Source organism: Cervus elaphus, chromosome 8 (assembly GCF_910594005.1).
Source record: "Cervus elaphus chromosome 8, mCerEla1.1, whole genome shotgun sequence".
In the NCBI taxonomy this organism is placed as follows: Eukaryota; Metazoa; Chordata; class Mammalia; order Artiodactyla; family Cervidae; genus Cervus; species Cervus elaphus.
In genome coordinates, this window is record NC_057822.1 from 13,663,746 (window position 1) to 13,685,036 (window position 21,291).

Below are 21,291 nucleotides of genomic sequence, written 5' to 3' on the forward strand. Positions count from 1 at the left end.
TTGGCACATTAAATTCTATGTGTTTCATCACTGAGTTATGCTGCCTTTCATTCCTGGGAACAGAGACTCTAAGTTCAGCAGAACTGGGTTCAAATTCCTGCTCAATCTTACCAGCTGTATGGCTCTGAGCAAGTCTCTTCATCTCTTTTAGTCTAAATACAATGGGATTTTTTTGATGGTGGTCATTCTGACTAGTGTTAAGTGATACCTCATTGTAGTTTTGATTCACATTTCTCTAATAATTAGTGATGCATCTTTCATGTGTGCATCTTTTCATGTGTCTCTTGGCCATCTGTATGTTTTCTTTAGAGAGATGTCTATTTAGATCTTTCACCCTGAAAATCTTTAGATTTTCTGATTATTTTTTGATATTGAGCTCCACATGCTGTTTATGTATTTTGGAGATTAATCCTTTGTCCGTTGCTTCATTTGCAAGTATTTTCTTCCATTCTAGTGGGTTACCTTTTTGTCTGATTTATGGTTTCCTTTGCTGTGCAAAAGCTTTTAAGTTTAATTAGGTCCCATTTGTTTATTTTTGTTTTTATTTTCATTATTCAAGGAGGTGGGTCAAAAAAGATCCTACTGTGGTTTATGTCAAAGAGTATTTTTCCTATAAGAGTTTTCATCGTGTCTGGTCTTACCTTTAGGTCTTTTTTTTTTTTTTTTTAGATTCAATTAATTTAATAAAATAGAATATACATAGAGATTCTGCACAAACGTATTGCTTTCTCCCAACAGCTCCTGGTGTCGGGAACCTCAGCTCTGCTGGGCCTCTCTCTCCGCTTGGAGCCAAGGTGGCCAGGGCTGTCCAGAGCCAGGGCTACCTTTAGGTCTTTAAAGCAACTATACTCAGATTTTTAAAAATAACAATAACAATAGTGGGAATACTAAGTCCTCCATTCTGGTCTCTGGTTGTCTACATATTTATAGCTCCCACAACACTGGGGACTGCTCGTAAAAAGAGAACCTGTTTCTCCATCTTTCTGCTCTTCCTGGGACTGGCATAGGCTTGCCTAGTGGCTCAGACGGTAAAGAATCTGCCTGCCATGCAGGAGACCTGGGTTCGATCCCTGGGTCAGGAAGATCCCCTGGGGAAGGGAATGGCAACCCACTCCAGTATTCTTGCCTGGAGAATTCCATGGACAGAGAATCCTGGTGGGCTATAGTCCATGGGGTTGCAAAGAGTCAGACACGACTGAGTGATTAACCCTTAGGACTGGCATAATTGTTGGATGTTGGTGGATTATTTCAGTCATGCCTCAGAGAGACTCAGGACACAAACCTGACCAGGGAGGCTGAACGAGTTGGAGGCTCAGCCTGGTGAGGGATCCTTGATGCTGGGTGCTGTGTTAACCTTGATGCCTCTCTGACCAATCCTGTACTCATTCCCAAGCTAGGAGCCAACATAAAAACTTAGTCAGAATCCCAGAGAAGAGCCAGGGCTGATATATTTTGCCATCTCTCATAGGAGCTCTGGGTAGATAGGCTGGGTCCCCCAACTCCCCACGTGATCTCTCACTTCCTGGGTTACCTGCAGTGAATCTCTCTGGACCTTTGCTTCTGCCCTAGGAAAACCACATAGTCAGACTAGAAGGAAATCAGAGTAAGAGTGTCTGACCCAGAAAAGGACAGACTCAGGGACATATTAATATAAATTTCAGGTCACTGAAGGGGTTCTGTAGCCCGAAAGGGAGGAAATAGGACCTGTAAGTGTTAGCCAGGAGAAGACAGTGTTGAAAGAAAGACCTTGTCATCAATCAGAACTGTTCAAGAGCAAAGCTGGCTCTCTCAGGAACGGGGTGAGCCCCCTGTCCTGGGGGGTATGTAAAACAATCCAGTGGGATGACCACTTATTTAGGAAGTTGAAAAAAGGATTTCTATACCGAGAGACAGAGAGCTTTGACCACGTATCTTTTCAGGTCTGAGATGTTTGGCTCAAAGATTCTGGCAATCTAAGAGTCTGTGCATTTAAAGGACTTTCCTGATGGCTTAGTGGTGAAGAATCCGCCTGCCAATGCAGAGGACACGGGTTCAATCCCTGGTCTGGAATAATTCCACAAGGCCGTGTGCCACAACTGCCGAAGCTGGCGCACCCTAGAGCCTGTGATTCACAACAAGAGAAGCCAGCTAGCTGCAATGAGAAGCTCACGAACTGCAACTAGAGATGCACAGAATGAAGACCCTGTGCAGTTATTAAAAAAGAGAATCTGTGCATTTAAGAACCTACCTTATAGATGCTTCGTAACATACTCTTTCTTTGGATGAGAATCCTGAGGCTTATAGGTGATAAATAGTTTTCTAGATTTCTGGATTTGATTCAAACTCAGACTGGCAGGTTTCGAGATCTGTGTTCTGTCTGCTTCACCCAGGGTGGGACTGAGACCCACTTTGTAGGTTAGTGATATTGTGGTGTCTCTGTAAGTGAAGATTCTTTCTAAAATCTATTTTGAAATATGCACATACCACACATTTCACCCATGTAAAGTGTACAAGTCTATGGGTTTTTTTTTTTTTTTTTGTATCTTCAATGAGTTGTGAAACCACTGCCACACTCTAACATTTAAATGTTTTTGTCACCCCCAAATGAAATCCTGTGTTCATTAACAGTCTCTCCCCTTATTTAAGAAACCATTGCCTAATCCAAGGTCATGAATATACTCTTGTCTTCTAAGAGTTTTATAGTTTTAGCTCTTCTACTTGGGTCTCTTATCCATTTTGAGTTAACATTTATGTATGGTATGAAGTAGAAGTCCACTTCATCCTTTCACGTGTGGATACCCTGTGGATCCAGCATTAAATAAATGTTCCTTAAATATCTTTTTAACATTCAGAAGATGGAGCTGTACAGAGGAAGGGCAGAAGCATGAACCTATTGCTAACAGAAGGCTCTGCTGGTGACTCTACCTCTCCTTTCTGTCTTCAGCAATTCAGCTCTGCCCAAACTTGCACCTTTCTTGCAAAACAAAATCTGTGCAGCTTACCAGACCTGCTGCTCCCGAAGCCAAGGTGATCATGGGTAGTTACTGCATGAGCGTCATATCAACCCTGTGATCTACCAAAGGCCGACTTTCAATCTCATACTGAGTTTTGGTGACACTCAGTTTTCTTCACTGGCTTTGATTCTTTCATTTCCTGGGTATTTTGGCGCCTCAGCAGCCGAGCTGACCCACTCTTGAAACTGACCCCGACCAAACGATTTCTTACGTAAAGGAAAGCATGATTTAAACACGTGATGGAAGAGTGTTCCCAGCAAAGAGAACATACATGCTAAGAAAACAAGCATGGCGGCTGTGGAGAGAGAGGGCAGGACAGAACCTGCGTAGTGTATGTAGCTGGAGAGGCTGGGAAATGGGCTGAAAAATGGAGTTCTGTACTGTGCATGCGCTAAGTTGCCTCAGTCGTGTCTGACTCTTTGCAAGCCTATGACCTGTAGTCTGTCAAGCGCCTCGTCCATGGGGTTCTCCAGGTAAGAATATTGGAGTGGGTTGCCATACCCTCCTCCAGGGGTTCTTCCTGACCCAAGGAGCCAACCTGCACCTCTTATTTCTCCTGCATTGGCAGGCAGGTTCTTTACCACTAGCACCACCTGGCACGCCCTTGGAATTGTGCATGTTGAGGGAAAGGGGAAGCTGGTACAGAACAGAGGGCCTCTCCATCTCCAAGTGTCCAGCTTGCTCAAGATCACATCCAGATTTGAGATCCTTCTACTAGAAGGATTCTTGGTACTCTGGATGTCATGCTTTGTACCCCCTCCCCCACCATTTTCATATCTGTGATACCAGGCTAATACTTCTACTATACATCAGCTTTGAAGTCAGCAAATTTCCACCTTCTTTCTTCCACCATTGCGTTCCTTTCTATACCTGGGGCCCAGGCTTGTTCCCATCTCTGAGCCTTTGCACCAGATGTTACCAACACCTGGATACTCGTCCCAGTATTGGCCTGGCTGGTACCTTCTCACCCTCGAGGGCTCAGGTAAGTGTCTCTACCTCTAGGAAGACTCCCACCACCTGTGTTCATCCAGAGTCTGCCTACCTCACTTCCCATCTGCCCCTCCCTGACTGTGTCCCATCTTCCAGAGTGGGCTGGCTTCCGGCAGGGGTCAGCCGCTAGGGGCCACCAGCAGGAGGCTGGGGGGCCACCAGAGAAACCAGGCTGTGTGTCCCCCACCTCTCTGTCCCAGGTCGTTTCCTAGGCAGGGGCTGTGTCTCCACGGTTCCAGCTTCTCCCGAGTGACCACAGACTGCAGTTTGGGAAACCTCACTTTTCCCTTGGCCCCTCCAGTCCAGGCACGGGAGCAACTTCTGGCCCAGATCCAGGGTGCTTCACTGTTCCCTGTTTGGCCCTCAGCTGTTCCATAACCTGTAGATACAATTCTCTACGTTAGATTGTCTCTTCTGTAAACAGCTGAAGTGGTTTGATCTTCCTGGTGAGACCCTAACTGATCTCTCTCCCCTTCAATTCAAGGGACACAGCACCTCCCTCCTAAAGCTGCCCCAGGGGAAGGACTGAAGGCCCAGGTTCTGTATCCCTGAGGTCTTTAGTGCCTCCCCTACCCAGGTCTGGACTGAGCAGCTATCAGGAGAGGCGCAGGGACCACACCAAGTGGGTCCAGGCTGAAGGAGGAGGGGCTGCCCGAGTTGGTGGAGGCAGTGGGAGGATGGAGTGATGGAGTGAGCCCTGGCTGCCTGCATGAGGTAGAGAGACAAGGAGACGAGGGGCCTGGGTGGCAGGGGCAGAGTGGGGGAGAAGGAGGACCCACCCAGGATCTGCAGCGTGGGCTGGTGGCCTGAAGGCCAGGCCCACCACCGACTTGCCAGGGGACTTTTGACCCTTTTGTCCTTCAGGTCTCTTAGCTTTCCCACCTATAGGATGGAAGAAGAGGTTGCAGGGCCTTCTGGTTCTGACACGTCTCTGATGGTCACATGTTAGCAGGATTCTGAGCTTCACGCATGTACCTGTCATTGTGGGCGGACCAGGGGTAGGAGAGTTACCTTGGCTTGGCGGGGGGACAAGGGTTTTCAATTGCGCTTCCCTGCTTCATGGGGATCTGAGTTGGGCCCATAGGGATTTGCCTGGTGCCAAGAAGTTGGGGTCAGGCATGTCGCCTGCAGGGCAAGGGGGAAGCTATCCTCATCCCAGGCTGGCAACGCCCTGTGCATTGGACAGGCCACTCATCAGGAGCTTCTTATCCACCATTAATCCAGGTATTGAGCCTGTCCTGGTGCTGAGGTTGATACCTGCTGGGGCCTGCCCATCTGACATAGACCATGTATCTGTCTCTGGGTGGAACTTGCCTCATGAGCTGCTATGAAGACTCCAGGACTTATCCACATAAAGTACTCAGCATAATGCTGGACACTTACCCAGGGCTGAGTAATATTATCTGTTTTTAGAGTTATTATCATGATCACTGCTATAGGCTAGCACTTGGCTAAACTCTTTGTAGGTGTTACTCCATTTCATGACATTTAATCCTCACGAGCACCCTGTTGGCCCATGTGGATGTTATCCTCATCTTGAGGCCCCCATATGTGAGATCTTTACAGCATCCAAGAAGCAGAGTTAGAAGTGAGTTCTACCTGAATTAGTCTGGGGTGAGGGTAGGTGGGGGTCTCTATAAAAGCCCAAACTGTATTATCTTTTTCTTTTTAATTTTTAAAATTAGTTAGTTTATTTTTGGCTACACTGGGTCTTTGTTGCTGCACGTGGGCTTTCTCTAGTTGCAGTGAGCAGGGGCTACTCACTAGTAGCTGCAGTGTGCAGGCTCTGGGCGTGTAGCCTTCATTAGTCGTGGCACACAGGTTTAGTTGCTCTGAGGCATGTGGAATCTTCCTGGACCAGAGATGAAACCTGTGTCCTCTAAACTGGCAGGTGAATTCTTAACCACTGGACCACCAGGGAAGTCCTGCCTGGACTTTATTATCTTGTTTGGAATCACAGATGGAATTAACGAGATTTGCTCCCAGTGCTACAGAGTCCCTCCCTCCAATCCAGGCTCTACCTGTTGCCCCTTCCTAGATGTTTAAGCCCCCAGAGCCTGAAGATGGTGGGGGTTGGGGGGCACTGACCCCTGGTGGGAGGAGATAAAGTTGGCGGCCTCAAGTGAGCAGAAGGTCAAGCAAGGCCGGCAGAAGAGAAGAGTCAGGTCAGGAGCAGGCTCTTGGCTGTACTTCCTTCCTGGAACAGGCACAGGAGGCTCTGGTCAGAACACAGAGGTGAGATGTAAGTGCAGCAAGTGACAGCTGACATCTTAGAGGCAAGGAGGCTCCAGGGTGATAGCTTTAGCCTGGGAGAGCCCGCAGGTCACAGAGCCCTCAGCAGCTCACGTGGAGCAGGGGGTGGGGCCAGGGAGGGAGAGGGTGACTGGACCCTGAGTGATGAACAGCCTCACTTTTCCGTTTGGAGAAACTTCCAGCAAGGTATTTAAATCTGCCGTGCCGGGCAGAGACGCAGCACCGGGAGAGACCAGCCCTCGCTCCGAGGCAGTGGAACCCGCCTGTGGTTAGAGTCAGGTCCTGATTCTGCTCCCAGACCACCTCCAAGTTTGCTGAGTCCTCCGGAGACCTCTGGGCCCCTCAGTGTTTCCATCTAGGAAGTGGGAAGGGTGGATGCAGGGTTCCCAGGGTCCCTTTACTCTGATTGTCATTAATATTCCCTTATAACTGGAGTCTGACTTCACCATGGGCTTCCCTGATAGCTCAGTTGGTAAAGAATCCACCTGCAATGCAGGAGACCCTGGTTCGATTCCTGGGTTGGGAAGATCCCCTGGAGAAGGGAAAGGCTACCCACTCCAGTATTCTGGCCTAGAGAATCCCATGGACTGTATAGTCCATGGGGTTGCAAAGAGTCCATATGATCCTGTTGTGTGGGTGACAAAAGAGGGTTAGTTCTCAGGGTCTGGGAGGTCTGGGCTGAGTAGGCAAGGCCGGCCAGCTGAGGTCTGGAGGGACAGCCGGGGTGGTACTTGTGCTGATCCCTGCGATCTGGGCTGAGTTCTGCTCTTCCCATGGGATTTATCCCAAGCCCAGACACCACAGATCCCAGCTCCCTAGATTGAGCCTGAGAAAGCAGGTCACAGTAGGCAGCAGGTGAGTCTGTGTGTGCCCTAGGGGTTACCGGTCAAGTCCCAGCTGCCAGAACAGAAGGCCTCTGGATGCAGGCCACCCTTGCTTTGGTCTCAGGGATGCCTGGCTGGCAGCAGGCCCATTTCTGATCTAGGGACCCCAGGTGCCAGTCCTAGCTCTGCCACTGACCATTTGGTGACCTCAATCAAGTCCCTTTCTCTCTGGGCCTCTCATTCCTGTGTGTAGAATGGGGACCCTGAACCTGGATCATCTCCTAGGCCCTGGCTGTGAACCCTACAATCTAAAGATCCTGAAACTCTGCACTTATCCTTCCTGGCCTCAGTTTTCCCATCTGTGAACAGGAACATCTGTGTGGAGTAGCCCAGAAGAGGATGCCACGCCTCTATTCCTTGTGCACAGCCTGTGTGTCTTGCTTGGCCCCTTACCAGGTCTCTGAAGCAGGCTGGGCCCGGCCAGTGGCCCATTTTACAGATGGGAAAATTCACGAGGGCTCCATGGAGCTGTGGTAGCTGAATGGGAGGGCTGAGAAGTTACAGCCTGAGAACTCTAGCTCCGGGGCCAGCGGGGAGCTGGGAGGAGGGAAGAGGTCTTATCTCAGTGCCAGTCCTTTTTAGGATGTCGAAACTGCACCTGGCCGAGGGTTTTGTTGACGTGTCCGGGGTGAGCATCCCCATCGAGAACTCAAAGGAGAGTAAAGAAAGCCTTGGAAGCACATGGCCAAAGGATCTCGTTGCCCTGAAGCCTGGAGAAACTTCCTGGGACGTGGTCCTGAAGAAGATCAAGGAGCTGTCTGATTCGGTAGAGAGGGAGGGGGAGGGCAGGGGGGAGTAGGGAAGGAAGAGGGTGTCTCAGTCCCTGCTTTGGTGGGCAAGAAATAAGACTTTCTGTTTTCTGGTTTTATGTCAGTTTCCTAGGTCTTATTTCAAAGCTCTGCTCTGCTGGGGGTGATAGAGTCATTCTGTCCCCTTCTAGCTCCCTCCCCATGCCACCGCTTGGGGGTTTTACCCAGTGCCAGGCTGCATGGTTGAAGGTTGGAGCTGTCTTTCCCCCTTCTTGATCTACAAAGATTGTTTCCCTCTTGTCCCCCTGTTTTAAGAGTTAGAAGTTGTGGTTGTTCTGTTGCTAAGTCATGTCCAGTTCTTTGTGACCCCTTGGACAGTAGCACACCAGGTTTCCTTGTCCTTTACTATCTCCCAGAGTTCACTCAGATTCATGTTCATTGAGTTGGTGATGCTATCTAACCATCTCATTCTCTGCCAGCCCCTTCTCCTTTTGCTTTCAATCTTTCCCAGCATCAGGGTCTTTTCCAGTGAGTTGGCTCTTCGCATCAGGTAGCCAAAGTATTGGGGCTTTAGCATCAGTCCTTCCAATGAATAGTCAGGGTTGATTTCCTTTAGGGTTAACTGGTTTAATCTCCTTGCAGTTCAAGGGACTCTCAGGAGTCTTCTCCAGCACCACAAAAATATCAGTTCTTCAGCTCTCAGCCTTCTTTATGGTCCAGCTCTCACATGCGTACATGACTACCGGCAAAGAGTTAGAAGACCTGGTATCAAACTCTATCTTAGCCACGTACTTTCTCTGTGACCTTGAGCCAGTGACCTTGTTTCTCCACATCTGAAATGGCAACAGCAATAGTACTTACTGCATAGTGTTGTTTTGAGGATTAGCTGAGATAACCCACTACCCAGCCTTCTCTTTCTCTTTCACTGTCCTGGCAGGACTGCCGAGATGCTTTCACGGTGGCCGACCTGGGGGTGCTGGCCAGCCGCCACCAGGCCTTCCGCCAGGCCCTGCCGCGGGTCTCACCCTTCTATGCAGTGAAGTGCAACAGCAGCCCCTGGATGCTACGTGTCCTGGCCGCCCTGGGCACCAACTTCGACTGTGCCAGCCAGGTGAGCCTGGGCCAGCTGACTCATTCGTAAGTCCAGCACTTCCTGGGGAAAAAGGCCAGTTGCCGGGGGTCCTGGAGTGGAGACTGCAGCTCCTCAAGAGGGGCTGACACTCCTAGTCCTCAATTGTTTGGGAAAGGATAAATGAATGTACTATGGGGGATCAGCCTCCCACTGGTCCCTGTGACTAAGGCAGACAGTTTAATCGAATGAGGGGAAGCACAAGCTTGAAGACACAGATGCTGTTCCTGTCCTAGCACAGCCTTTTCACTTGGAAGATTCTAGAAGCCTAAAGGGCACAGTCATGTTCAGCTCACTGCACAATAGAGGTTCAGTCAAGGGCAGTCCCTTTTGCTCATGCCCAGGGTTCCCACCCACAAAAAGTAGAGGAGCAGCAAGGCAGCCCCCTCCTCTGGCTGTCACCCATGCCAGGGCGAGCTGGAGCAAGTGCTGGACCTGGGCGTGGCCCCCTCACGCATCCTCTACGCCAACCCCTGCAAGCCTGTCTCCCACATCCGCTTTGCTGCCCTCCACGGGGTGAAGCTCTTGGTGTTTGACAGCGAGGAGGAGCTAATCAAGGTGGCCCAGCATCATCCTGGGGCCAGGTGAGACCAGCAGGGGATGGGTGCAAACAAGTAGAGACAGATAGAAAAAGGGACCTTAAACCTGAGACCCCGGCAGTTGGAACTGGCTGCAGGAACCAGATGAAGGAAGACCCATGTGGTGACTGGCGCAGGCCAAAGCAGCAAAGTACGAGAATTTGGGTTGGTGGCCTGATGCCTTCACTGGTGCCCACTGATGCCAAATAAACAATGCCTGTGTCCGCATAGACACTGGGCAGAACCTAGCACTAGGCGGTCTGGCATTAGCTGACCTTATGGAAAAGACACTCGTATTGGAGTCAGGGAGGCCAGGGATCACATTTCAGATTCATTTGTCACTTGCTGTGTGACCTTAGGAAAGTTATTTAACATCTCTGATCCTGTAATGTGGAGGCCTATAGAAGGCGTATTTATAATTTTATCCTTTTCCTGCTTTTTCTTGCCTGGACTGAAGCCTGTAGGTAGTGAGTGTGTTCACTCTTTGGGTCTCCACAGCTGGACAGTCCAGAGGAGCTAGGCAGAAGTAGGTGGGAAGCTGGAAGGAGGTAGGATGGGGGGCCTCGGGGCTCATGTGCCTAAGAAATTCTGATACCCTTTGCACCCCTCTCCCAGGCTGGTCCTCCGGCTGTGGACCCAGGACAGTGACAGCATCTTTCCCCTGAGCTCTAAGTTTGGGGCCAGGCTGGAGGTGTGTGAACATCTGCTCAAGTCTGCCAGGGACCTGGGGTTGGCAGTGGTTGGAACCAGGTGAGCGCTCTGGCTTTCCCTGCCTGGAAAGGAGGAGGCAGGAGTCTTGGTTTCCACTGTCCGTTGTTGCTGTTATTCAGTCGTTAAGTTGCGTCTGACTCTTTGTGACCCCGTGGACTGCAGCACACCAGGCTTCCCTGTCCATCACTATCTCCTGGAGTTTGCTCAAATTCATGTCCATTGAGCCAGTGATGTCATCCAACCATCTCATCAGGTCGCCCCCTTCTCCTGCCTTCAATCGTTCCCAGCATCAGGGTCTTTTCTAAGGAGTCAGCTCTTCACATCTGGTGGCCAAAGTATTGGAGCTTCAGCTTCAGCATCAGTCCTTCCAATGAAAATTCAGGGTTTATTTTCTTTAGGATTGACTGGTTTGATATCCTTGCAGTCCAAGGGACTCTCGAGAGTCTTCTTGAGCACCACAATTTGAAAGCATCAATTCTTCAGCTTTCTTTATGGTCCAATTCTCACATCCACACATGACTGCTGGAAAAACCATAGCTTTGACTATACAGACCTTTGTCGGCAGAGTGATGTCTCTGCTTTTTAATACACTGTCTAGGTTTGTCATAGCTTTTCTTCTAAGGAGCAAGCACCTTTAAATTTCAAGGCTGCAGCCACAATTCGAAGTGATTTTGGAGCCCAAGAAAATAAAGTCTATCACTGCTTCCACTTTTTCCCCTTCTATTTGTCATGAAGTGATGGGACTGGATACGATGATCTTAGTTTTTTGAATGTTGAGTTTTAAGCCAGCTTTTTCACTCTCCCTTTTCACCCTCATCAAGAGGCTCTTTAGTTCCTCTTCACTTACTGCCAATAGATGGTATCATCTACATATCTGAGGTTGTTGATATTTCTTCTGGCAATCTTGATTTCATTCAGTCCAACATTTCAAATGATGTATTCTGCATATAAGTTAAATAAGCAGGGTGACGATATACAACCTTGTCATACTCCTTTCCCAATTTTGAACCTGTCCATTTTTCCATGTCCTGTACTAACTGTTGCTTCTTCACCTCTGTACAGGTTTCTCAGGAGGCAGGTAAGGTGGTCTGGTATTCCCATCTCTTGAAGAATTTTCCACAGTTTGTTGTGATCCACACAGTCAAAGGCTTTAACATAGTCAATGAAGCACACGTAGATGTTTTCCTTGAATTCCCTTGCTTTCTCTATGATCCAATGGATGTCGACAATTTGATCTCTAATTCCTCTGCCTTTTCTAAACCCAGCTTGTAAATCTGGAAGTTCTTGGCTCATGTACTGCTGAAGCCTACCTTGAAGGATTTTGAGCACTGCCTTGCTAGCATGTGAAATGAGTGCAATTGTGCGATAGTTCAAACATTCTTTGGCACTGCCCTTCTTTGGGATTGGAATGAAAACAGACCTTTTCCAGTCCTGTGGCCACTGCTAAATTTTCCAAATTTACTGGCATATTGAGTGCAGAACTTCAATAGCTTCATCTTTACAATTTGAAATAGCTCAGCTGGAATTCCACCACCTCCACTAGCTTTGTTCATATTAATGTTTTTTAAGGCCCACTTAACTTAACCCTCCAGGATGTCTGGCTCTGGATAAGTGATCATACCATTGTGGCTATCTGGGGCACTAAGACATTTTTGGTATAGTTCTTCTGTGTGTTCTTGCCACCTCTTAATCTCTTCTGCTTCTGTTAGGTCCTAACCATTTCTGTCCTTTATCACACCCATCCTTGTACAAAATGTTCCCTTGATGTCTCCAATTTTCTTGAAGAGATTTCTAGTCTTTCCCATTCTATTGTTTTCCTCTGTTTCTTTGCATTGTTCACTTAGGAAGGCTTTCTTTTCTTTCCTTGCTACGCTCTGGAACTCTGCATTCAGTTGGGTACATCTTTCCATTTCTCCCTTGCTTTTCACTTCTCTTTTTATCTCAACTATTTGTAAGGCCTCCTCAGACAATCGCTTTGTCTTTTTATATTTCTTTTTCTTGTTTTCTTACTTGTCTTCTTACTGCCTCCTCAACGATGTCATGAACCTCCGTCCATAGTTCTTCAGGCACTCTTATCAGATCTAATCCCTTGAATCTATTTGTCACTTCTATTGTATAACCACCAGGGATTTGATTTAGGTCATACCTGAACAACCTAGTGGTTTTCCCTACTTTATTCAATTTAAGCCTGAAATTTGCTATAAGCTCATGATCTGAGCCATAGCCAGGTCCAGGTCTTGCTTTTGCTGAACATATAGAGCTTCTCCATTTTCAGCTGCAGAGAATGTAATCAATCTGATTTCAGTATTGACTATATGGTGATATCCATGTGTAGCATTGTCTCATGTTGTTGGAAGAGAGTGTTTTCTATGACCAGTGCATTCTCTTGACAAAATTCCCACTGTCTACCTCTAATCTTTGGCTTCCTGGATATGCTCTGGTCAGCCGAAGCCCCTCTGGGCCTCATGAAGCTTCTCTGTTCTCAGCAAAGCAGCTGGATGTTATCTGGGATTAGGGTGGGGCAAAGGAGGCAAAGGCCTTGGGTGCAAAATTTAAGGGGATGTTAAAAAAGTTAGTACTCTAGATAAATAATATTTTAGCAACTGAACTGAACTGAATATAGTATTTGAAAAAATAAAAAATAATGCAAAAAAATCATGATGTGAAAAATGTAAAAACTTTAACTAAAGACAGGATTGGCATTTCTCATTTTTCCTTTTGCTTCAGGGTTCAATTACTGTTACCACTTTTGTATATATAAAGCGCCTTTATTTTTTTTTAAGTGTTTATTTAATTTGGCTTTGTCGGGTCTTAGCTGTGTCACGTGGGATCTTTGGTTTCAGAGCACGGACTCTAGTTGTGGCGTGTGGGCTTAGGAGTTGCAGCACGTGGAATCTTAGCTCCCGCATCAGGGACTGACTGTGTCCGTTGTGTTGCAAGCTGGATTGTTAACCACCAGACCACCAGGGAAGTCCCTACTGTTACTAATCTTGTCTTTATTACATCTTAGTATTTTCTTCATTGCAGATGTTTCTAAATCAGTTTTGCTCTTTACAACTACATTAAATGTTCTTTATCTTGATAATTTAGTATTGTGGCACCCCCTTGAAATTTTGCACTGGCCTTACCCGACTTGGCCCTCCTCACAGGCATGGGGCTTCAGGGTCTGAGCACACGCCTTCCAAGGGGGAGAAGAAGGAAAGCCCCTGCCATGAGGGACTGGAAGGGGCTGCTAAGAGAGGGGACCACCACACAGTCTTGAGTGCTCCAACTCAAGGATGACCATGCTTCAGTGTTTCTGGTTATGTCTCTCTTCCTACTGACCTTTGCTTTTTCACGGGTGTTTCTCTACATGTCACTTGATGTGTGTTCAGCTTCCATGTGGGCTCAAGATGCCAGACACCCCATAACTTCATGAAGGCCATCGCCAACTGCCGACGCGTGTTTGAGATGGGCAGCAGGACTGGGCATGACATGAGCCTCCTGGACATCGGAGGGGGCTTCCCTGGAGAGGAAGGCTCCGACCCTGAGTTTGAGGAGGTGATGGGGAGGATGAGAGGGAGCCAGGTGCTCCAGCTTGGGTTCAGGGAACCGAGTGTGTTTGTTTGTGTATGAGGAGGTCATGGAATTGTGAGTCGCATGCGTGTATGTAACAGATTTGTCTTTGTAGTCAGGTCTTTGTCTGACTACACTTACACGGCCTGTGTACATACATGAGCATGTGTGTATCTGGCTCCGTGTTTTTCTTTAGATGTGTTAGTTAGTTGCTATCCCCCCTTAAGCTACAGTCAGGTAGAAGTTTGTTATCCTTGAGACCTGGGGAACATTTTGTCTTTGCTGACTGTGTATTAATTTTAAGTGATCCTAAATTCAGACATCTCAGGGTGCTGTGTGCCCTTGGACAAGTTACTTCCCCACCAAAGACCACAGCATCTACCTGTTTCCTCACTAGTAAAATGGAGATAACGACTCCCCACACAGCTGTCAAGGGAATGAAGGGACAGTGTGCAGGCGAAGCCCCCTCAGATGGACTGGCCATGTTAAAGTCTGGGTCTGTCCCTGCAGGTGGCAGGAGTGATCAACGCCGCCCTGGCCCAGGACTTCCCCGAGGGGAGTGGCGTCGAGGTCATCGCAGAGCCCGGCCGCTTCTATGCAGCATCTGTCTGCATGACCGCTGTCAACATCATTGCCAAGAAGGCTGTGCTGGAGCCCGGTGGGTGGGCAGGCCACTGTCCAGGCATTCCTGGGCCCTGAAGCAGAGGATGGGCAGGGGGTCTGGGCTCCACCCCCGAATGCCTAGTTAGTAGGAAACAAGCTTTGAATTGGGTATAAGAATGAACCTGTTAGTATCACTATTTTGTTGTTCCCAGACTGGGAGGTGAGAACCAAGATGAAGGGCCTTCATTTTTCCTACGTAGCCAATGGATTTATACGGCGTTTATGGAGGTAAAGTCACAGAACATAACCCATGAGGTTCATGGACAAAATCGTGTTGGTGTGCACCTTAAATTCATCCAGCAAGCATTATCTAACAGGTGCAGATTCCTGTGCCAAAAATATAGTGAGTAAATGCAAATTCTTACAATACATATAAGAAGTCACTATTGTCGTCATGGCCTGAAGGTTAAGGGTGACATCTGTAGGGTAATGGTAAACCTTTGACTGTCGAGGTCAACCACCGCAGGAGCTCTTTTAGATTGTTATTTTTGCAGCATTTGGTTTTCACACAAAGTGAGCCAACCAGAAACTCCATTTCATGATAAGATGGAGAACACAAATAGATCTTCCCCACTGGCTTAGTGCTTTTATTCTTTGCTGCTTTATGATAACTGACATATAAATATTTATAAGCTGCTTTAATCTCCTCCCTCATCCTTTTGACAAATGATTGGCCCACAGGTTTGTAATCCCAAGGGCACTTGTGTCAGCTGATTGCATTTCTTCACAAAACGTCTGATTAAAGGATATTGTGATAGGAAGCCTATGATTTCAAGCCATCGTTTAACAAAAGTCTAAGTATTAAGGGCTTATTTTTAAAATTTGCATCTTTATTATGGTAAGGGGTAATTTTTGTATGTGTGGTTTTTTTTTTTTTTTTTGGCTACCCCACGGGGCATGTGGTATCTCAGTTCCCTGACCGGGGATTGAACCCATGCCCCCTGCAGTGGAAGCACAGTCTTCATTGTTGGACCACCAAGGAAGTCCCTAGGGACTCATTATTTTTATCTCCATATTAACAAGAGTTGCCAATTATGAAATATCTATTATGTGTGAAATGTGTATTTTCTCTCATTTCTGTTCAACAACCCTGTAAAATAATTTGGGGTCATTCCCATTTTACAGGCAGAGATAGTGAGGCTCAGAGAGAGGAAGTAACTTGTCCGAGGCAACACAGCTGGTCAGTGGTACAACTGGACCTGGTCTGCCTGACGCAAACCTTTGCACTTGGGTTTGTACCATATGCCAAGCAGACCTGAGCTCTTAACCTTGGTGTCTTGACTACCTCTCATGACTAAGTAGTTTAGGGACAACTGGGGCTGTGGCTTCAGTGATGGTGACTAAGAAAAAGGGGAGAGGATGGTAGGAAGTACATCAGGGTCAGCGGGGAGGGCAGAAAATCAGTATTCAGAAAGATCTGGGCATCTAAATGCCCAAATATTATGAAATGCTTCAGATGCTAACAGAAATCGGCACAAAATCCTGAGTTTAGATTCCATAAAGCAGTATTCTAAGAACAGATAAAGAGTGATTGTGAAGAAACTGCCTTGGTAGTAGGTCCTGTCCAAAGGATCTAGGGGTCAGGACCACTAGTTCAATATGCATCAGAAGTACGATGGTGCTGGAGAGAAAGCTATCACACGCTTACACTGGCAAGATCAATAGAGGCAGTGTTTAGATGGAGGGAAGTAACAATTGTGCTGTACCCCATACTTGTCAGAGTAGGGCAATGTTTTTAAACGTACTTTGTTGTTGTTCAGTTGCTAAGGTGTGTCTGATTTTGTGACCCCATGGACGGCAGCACACCAGGGTTTCCTGTCCTTCACTATCTCCCAGAGCTTGCTCAAACTTATGTCTACTGAGTCGATGATGCCATCCAACTATCTCATTCTCTGTTGCCGCCTTTTCTCGTCCTGCCCTCAGTTTTTCCCAGAATCAGGGTCTTTTCCAAGGAGTTGGCTCTTCCCATCAGGTGGCCAAAGTATGGCAGCTTCAGCTTCAGTCCTTCCAATGAATTTCAGAGTTGATTGCCTTTAGGATGGACTGGTTTGATCTTCTTGCAGTCCAGGGGACTCTCAAGAGTCTTCTCCAGCACCACAGTTCTAAAACATCAATTCTTTGGTGCTCAGCCTTCTTTATGGTCCCACTCTCACATTCACACATGATTACTGGAAAAACCGTAGCTTTGACTATATGGACCTTGGTTGGCAAAGTGATGTCTCTTCTTTTCAATATGCTGTATAGGTTTGTCATAGCTTTTCTTCCAAGGAGCAAGCGTCTTAATTTCATGACTGCAGTCACCATCTGCAGTGATTTTGGAGCCCCAAGAAAAGAAAATCTGTCACTGTTTCTACTCTTCCCCCATCTATTTGCCATGAAGAGATGGGACCAGATCCTATGATCTTCATTTTTTTGAATGTTGAAATTTATTTATTTTTTTAATTGAAAGATAATTGCTTTATAGAATTGTGTTGGTTTCTGCCAAACATCAACATGAATCAGCCATAGGTATACATATGTCCCCTCCCTATTGAACCTCCCTCTCACCTCCCTTCCCTGAACGTTGAGTTCCAAGCCAGTTTTTTCACTCTCCTCTCTCACCCTCATGAAGAGGCTCTTTAGTTCCTCTTCACTTTCTGCCATTAGAGTGGTATCATCTATATATCTGAGGTTGTTGATATTTCTCCTAGCAATGTTGATTCCAGCTTGACTTTCATCCAGCCCAGCATTTCACATGATGTACTCTGCATGTAAGTTAAAGAAGCAGGGTGATAATACCTGGGATGTGTTTTAATCGGTTTGTGTAAGACCTGGAAATAACTGCCATAAAGCTTCCTCTGGAGAACCCAGAGGCGAGGCAGGCCACGCAGGGCCACAAGAGGAAGGACAGGATGGGCAAGGAAACAGAAGGACACAGGGGGAAGACTGGTTGGAGCCTCTGTTGTGGTTTTCAAGGAACAGAATGGGCGAAGCAGGGGTGAGTTGGACTGGCAGGTTTGGGATTGGCTAGTTTGAGTAATTTCAGTGGGTTGTGGGGGGTAAGAACTGTCCTAGGGAGATTAGGCCAGAGGTACTGCTTCAAGTTCTGTGAGTTCTGTCCAGGAGGTGGTTTGCAGTATGGACGATGGATCGGTTGGCTTGCATGGGCAAGGCATAGTTGCAAGGCAGTTGTTTGCTGTCTCTAGAAATTAATCAGCCAGGGGAGGAGCAGTCTCGCCAGGGTTAGCAAGGCCGCAGATGCTGGAGCATCAAGAATATAGGGGGAAGAAAGAATATAGGAAATAAGAAAATGTAGTTTAGACAGGCACCCCTTTGAGGAAGGAAATTGATGAATTAGCACATCACTAAGGGCCAACCATGATGGAATCAAGTCAAGAAAAGACCATTTGCTCCCAGTTTGACTCATGCAGCAGGTGCTCAGGGCACCTGGTCTAAGGGGAGGGCAGAGAACATGAGACCTGCAATCTGGGGGCAAATCCTAGCCATGCCACAGTCTCCTACGTGACTGCTGATAAGAGTGTTTTCTCAACCGTAAAGTAGGGCTCACTGAACCCGCTCAGAGTGTAGTTAGGAGGATTAGATAGTTTAACACATGTAGAGAACTTAGAACAATGCCTGGGTTATATGGTATGTTAGATTATCCTTTCTGTATTGGCTGTGCTGGGTCTTCGTTGCGGCATGCAGGCTTTCTCTAGTTTTGGCAGGTGGGGCCTGTTCTCTAGTTGTGCACCGACGTCTCACTGCGGGGACTGCTCTGGCCTGGAGCACGGGCTGTAGGCACAGGGCTTCTGCTCGCAGCTCGCAGGCCCCGGAGCGCGGGCTCAGCAGTCTGGCGCACAGGCTTAGCTGCTCCACGGCATGTGGGTTCTTCGCAGACCAGGGATCAAACCTGTATTCCCTGAGTCGGCAGGTGGATTCTTAACCATTGGACCACTAAGGAGGTCCAGTTAGGTTATTCTAATTTGGAAGAGGAAGATGAAGACGAGCAGAGGGGACCACTGACGGATGGGGGCAGGGAGCGGTGGGGCCATGGGAGCGCAGGCCCCAACTGTGCGTGGGCTCAGAGAAGACTCCTGGAGCAGGGAACAGGGGCTATCCAGTGCTGGGCAGAGGGTCAGGGCTCCCCCGCAGGCGCTGGGGGAGGGTGTTGAGGGTCAGCCCTGGCTGAGCACACCTCTGCCCACCCTCAGGAGGCCGCCGGAAGCTGCTGTACTATCTCAATGATGGCCACTACGGCACATTCCGCGTCTTTCCCAGGGAGCCTGAACCGAGGACGCCCATTGTGGTGAAGGTAAGGAGGAGGTTTCAAGGCTCTGGCACCTCCTAGACCTTGAGACCACTTGGTTCAGCCCTGCTTGGGCAGGATTCCCTGCTACCAGTGGGAGAGGCGAAGGATCTCAGATTGTTGGTGGCTTGGTGGATTGTCACGCCTTCTGCGTGTGCCAGGATGTGCATGTGTGTCTGTGTGTATTGGCATGTGCACTTCTGTGTGGGCCTGGCAATTCACACCTACGCAGGAAGACCGGTATCTAGGTCCATGGGTCTGTGGAGGGGTGTATGCTTCTCTTTGGCTGGCTGTCTTTTGGTCTGTTTGTTGTTCTGGAGTCCTTGGATCTTGGAGATGCAGGAGACTTAGAAAGTAGAGATTCTCAAACTTTGCTTCACGTGAGAATCACCTGGGAAGTTTTAATACTTCTCTGCCCGGACCACGCCCCAGACCACTGATATTGGATTTTCTCATGGGTTGGGACCCTGGCCAGATCCTTTGTGAAAACTCCTCAAGCACTTTCAATGAAGCTAAGTTTGAGGCCCAGCATTTTGAGTGATTATTAAATAAAATCTTCCCACTTTATAGATGGGAAAGCTGAAGTCCCATCTGTGCTTGCACTTGTGAATTGGCAGGGCTAGAGTCAGTCTCTAGAGCATAAGCTCCAAGAGGGTGGGTTAAGAGCAATGCCTGGCACACAGGGAACATTCACGAATTGGTCAGTGTGGGTGGATGACAGAGTCCTTCCTGCTGGTGCCCTGGGGCATGCCCTGCTTGATGAGGAGTGGGTAGGGGTATATGTGTGTGGGGGTCTTCTTTGATTTCCCACCCCCGTGTCCCTGCAGGAGCTCGGCCCCAAGCCGCCCCTCTTCCCCTGCACCCTCTTTGGCCCCACATGTGATGCCTTGGACAAGCTCTTCTTGAAGGAGGTGCAGCTGCCAGAGCTGGATGTGGGCGACTGGCTGGTCTTCCCGTTCATGGGCGCCTACACGTCTGTCATGAGCTCCACCTTCAATGGCTTCTCTCCCGCCTCCATCTACTATGCCATGGGACCTGAGCTCAGGTGACTGGAGGAGGAGGAATGGGGGTGGGCAGTGAGCGGCTATCACCAAGATCTGAACTTGTTTAGGGGAGTTGGTGGCTGAGCCCTGGGGTCCCAGGCCCCGGAAATACCCTAGTCACCCCACTGGCCCCAGCAAAGCCCAAGATGTCTGGCTGACCTTTGACACTGGCCTCTGCCTATGGGGTTGACCCTGTTACAACCTCTCCCCAGGTAAGTCCAAGGTAGACCACCTGGGCAGCTCTGAGAGCCCTGACATGTAGATGTCATTGTGGGCAGAATCAGGCAGCCCTGTGGCCCCAGCTGACCCTCAGCTTCATGGCCAAGGTCCCCCTGCTATCGGGCCCCACTCTGCTCTGACCACTTGCAGCTGCCTCCCGGTTCCTTCCCCAGGCATCCCTTCCCCATCAACTCCAGGCTCCCTCACAGCCCCTGACCCAGGATCTCCTCTGGGTCCAACCTGAGGTTTGCCTCCTGAGGTAGTGGAGGGGGCTCTGGAACACCCCTTCACTGGCGCATTCCTTCCACAGGAGCCTGCTGGAGACCACACCATGATGCTGGACGCGGTCAGAACGGAGGGGCTCCAGTCACCTCGGTGCGCTCCTGAGGGAAGCTTGGGGGCAGGACTGGTGGGGAGGAGTAGCGTGGAGGAAACAGAGGTTAGGGCAGGGGCCCCCAACCCCAGGGGTCCCCAACCCCGGGCCATGGGCCAGTACCAGTCCGTGGCCTGTTAGGAGGCCTGGCCGCAGAACAGGTGAGAGGAGGGCAAGTGAGAGAAACTTCAACTATATTTACAGCCCATTCCAATCGCTCACATTACTACCTGAGCTCCGCCTCCTGTCAGATCAGTGGCGGGATTAGATTCTCATAGGAGCGCGAACCATGAACCGTGCATGTGCTCTCCTTTTAGGAGTCTAACTCCTGATGTTCTGAGATGGAGCTGACTGAGGTGGTGATGCGATCGATGTAATGTGCTTGAATCATCTGAAACCATTCCCCCCCACTCCCGGTCCATGGAAGAACTGTCTTTCAGGAAACCAGTCCTTAGTGCCAAAAATGTTGGGGGACTGCTGGATTAAGGTGCCTCTGAAATGAGGCAACATCTAAGGTTCAAAACTGTCCTCTGTGGAGAAGGAAATGGCAACCCACTCCAGTATTCTTGGCTGTAAAATCCCATGGACAGAGGAGCCTGGTGGGCTACAGTTCACGGGGTCTCAAAAGAGCCCGATACGACTTAGGGACTAAACACGAACCAAGTTTAACACTGTTTTCTCTATTACTCTGCCAATGGCAGAACAAATGAAGATGAAACATGATTGCCTAGAAGTCTAAAGTGCAGTGCTCCCGGTTTTCTAAAATCTATAAACAAACACACTCTCTGAGTAATTTAGAAAAACAAAACAGAACAAAACTGTCCTCTGTCTACAGTGGGCGTGAAGCCTAAATTAGCTCTTCCTGG

At 48.6% G+C, this 21,291-nt stretch overlaps 1 protein-coding gene across 1 annotated transcript; it reads left to right on the plus strand.

The window, feature by feature from the left end:
• The first annotated feature begins 7,703 nt into the window (after positions 1-7,703).
• LOC122698179 (antizyme inhibitor 2-like) lies at positions 7,704-20,387 on the plus strand. Its single transcript, XM_043908873.1, has 9 exons — positions 7,704-7,886; positions 8,807-8,980; positions 9,410-9,582; positions 10,192-10,326; positions 13,662-13,827; positions 14,353-14,500; positions 18,696-18,796; positions 19,618-19,835; positions 20,363-20,387. Exons 1-9 carry the CDS (start codon positions 7,704-7,706, stop codon positions 20,385-20,387), a joined length of 1,323 nt encoding a protein of 440 aa, XP_043764808.1.
• The last annotated feature ends 904 nt before the right edge of the window (positions 20,388-21,291 follow it).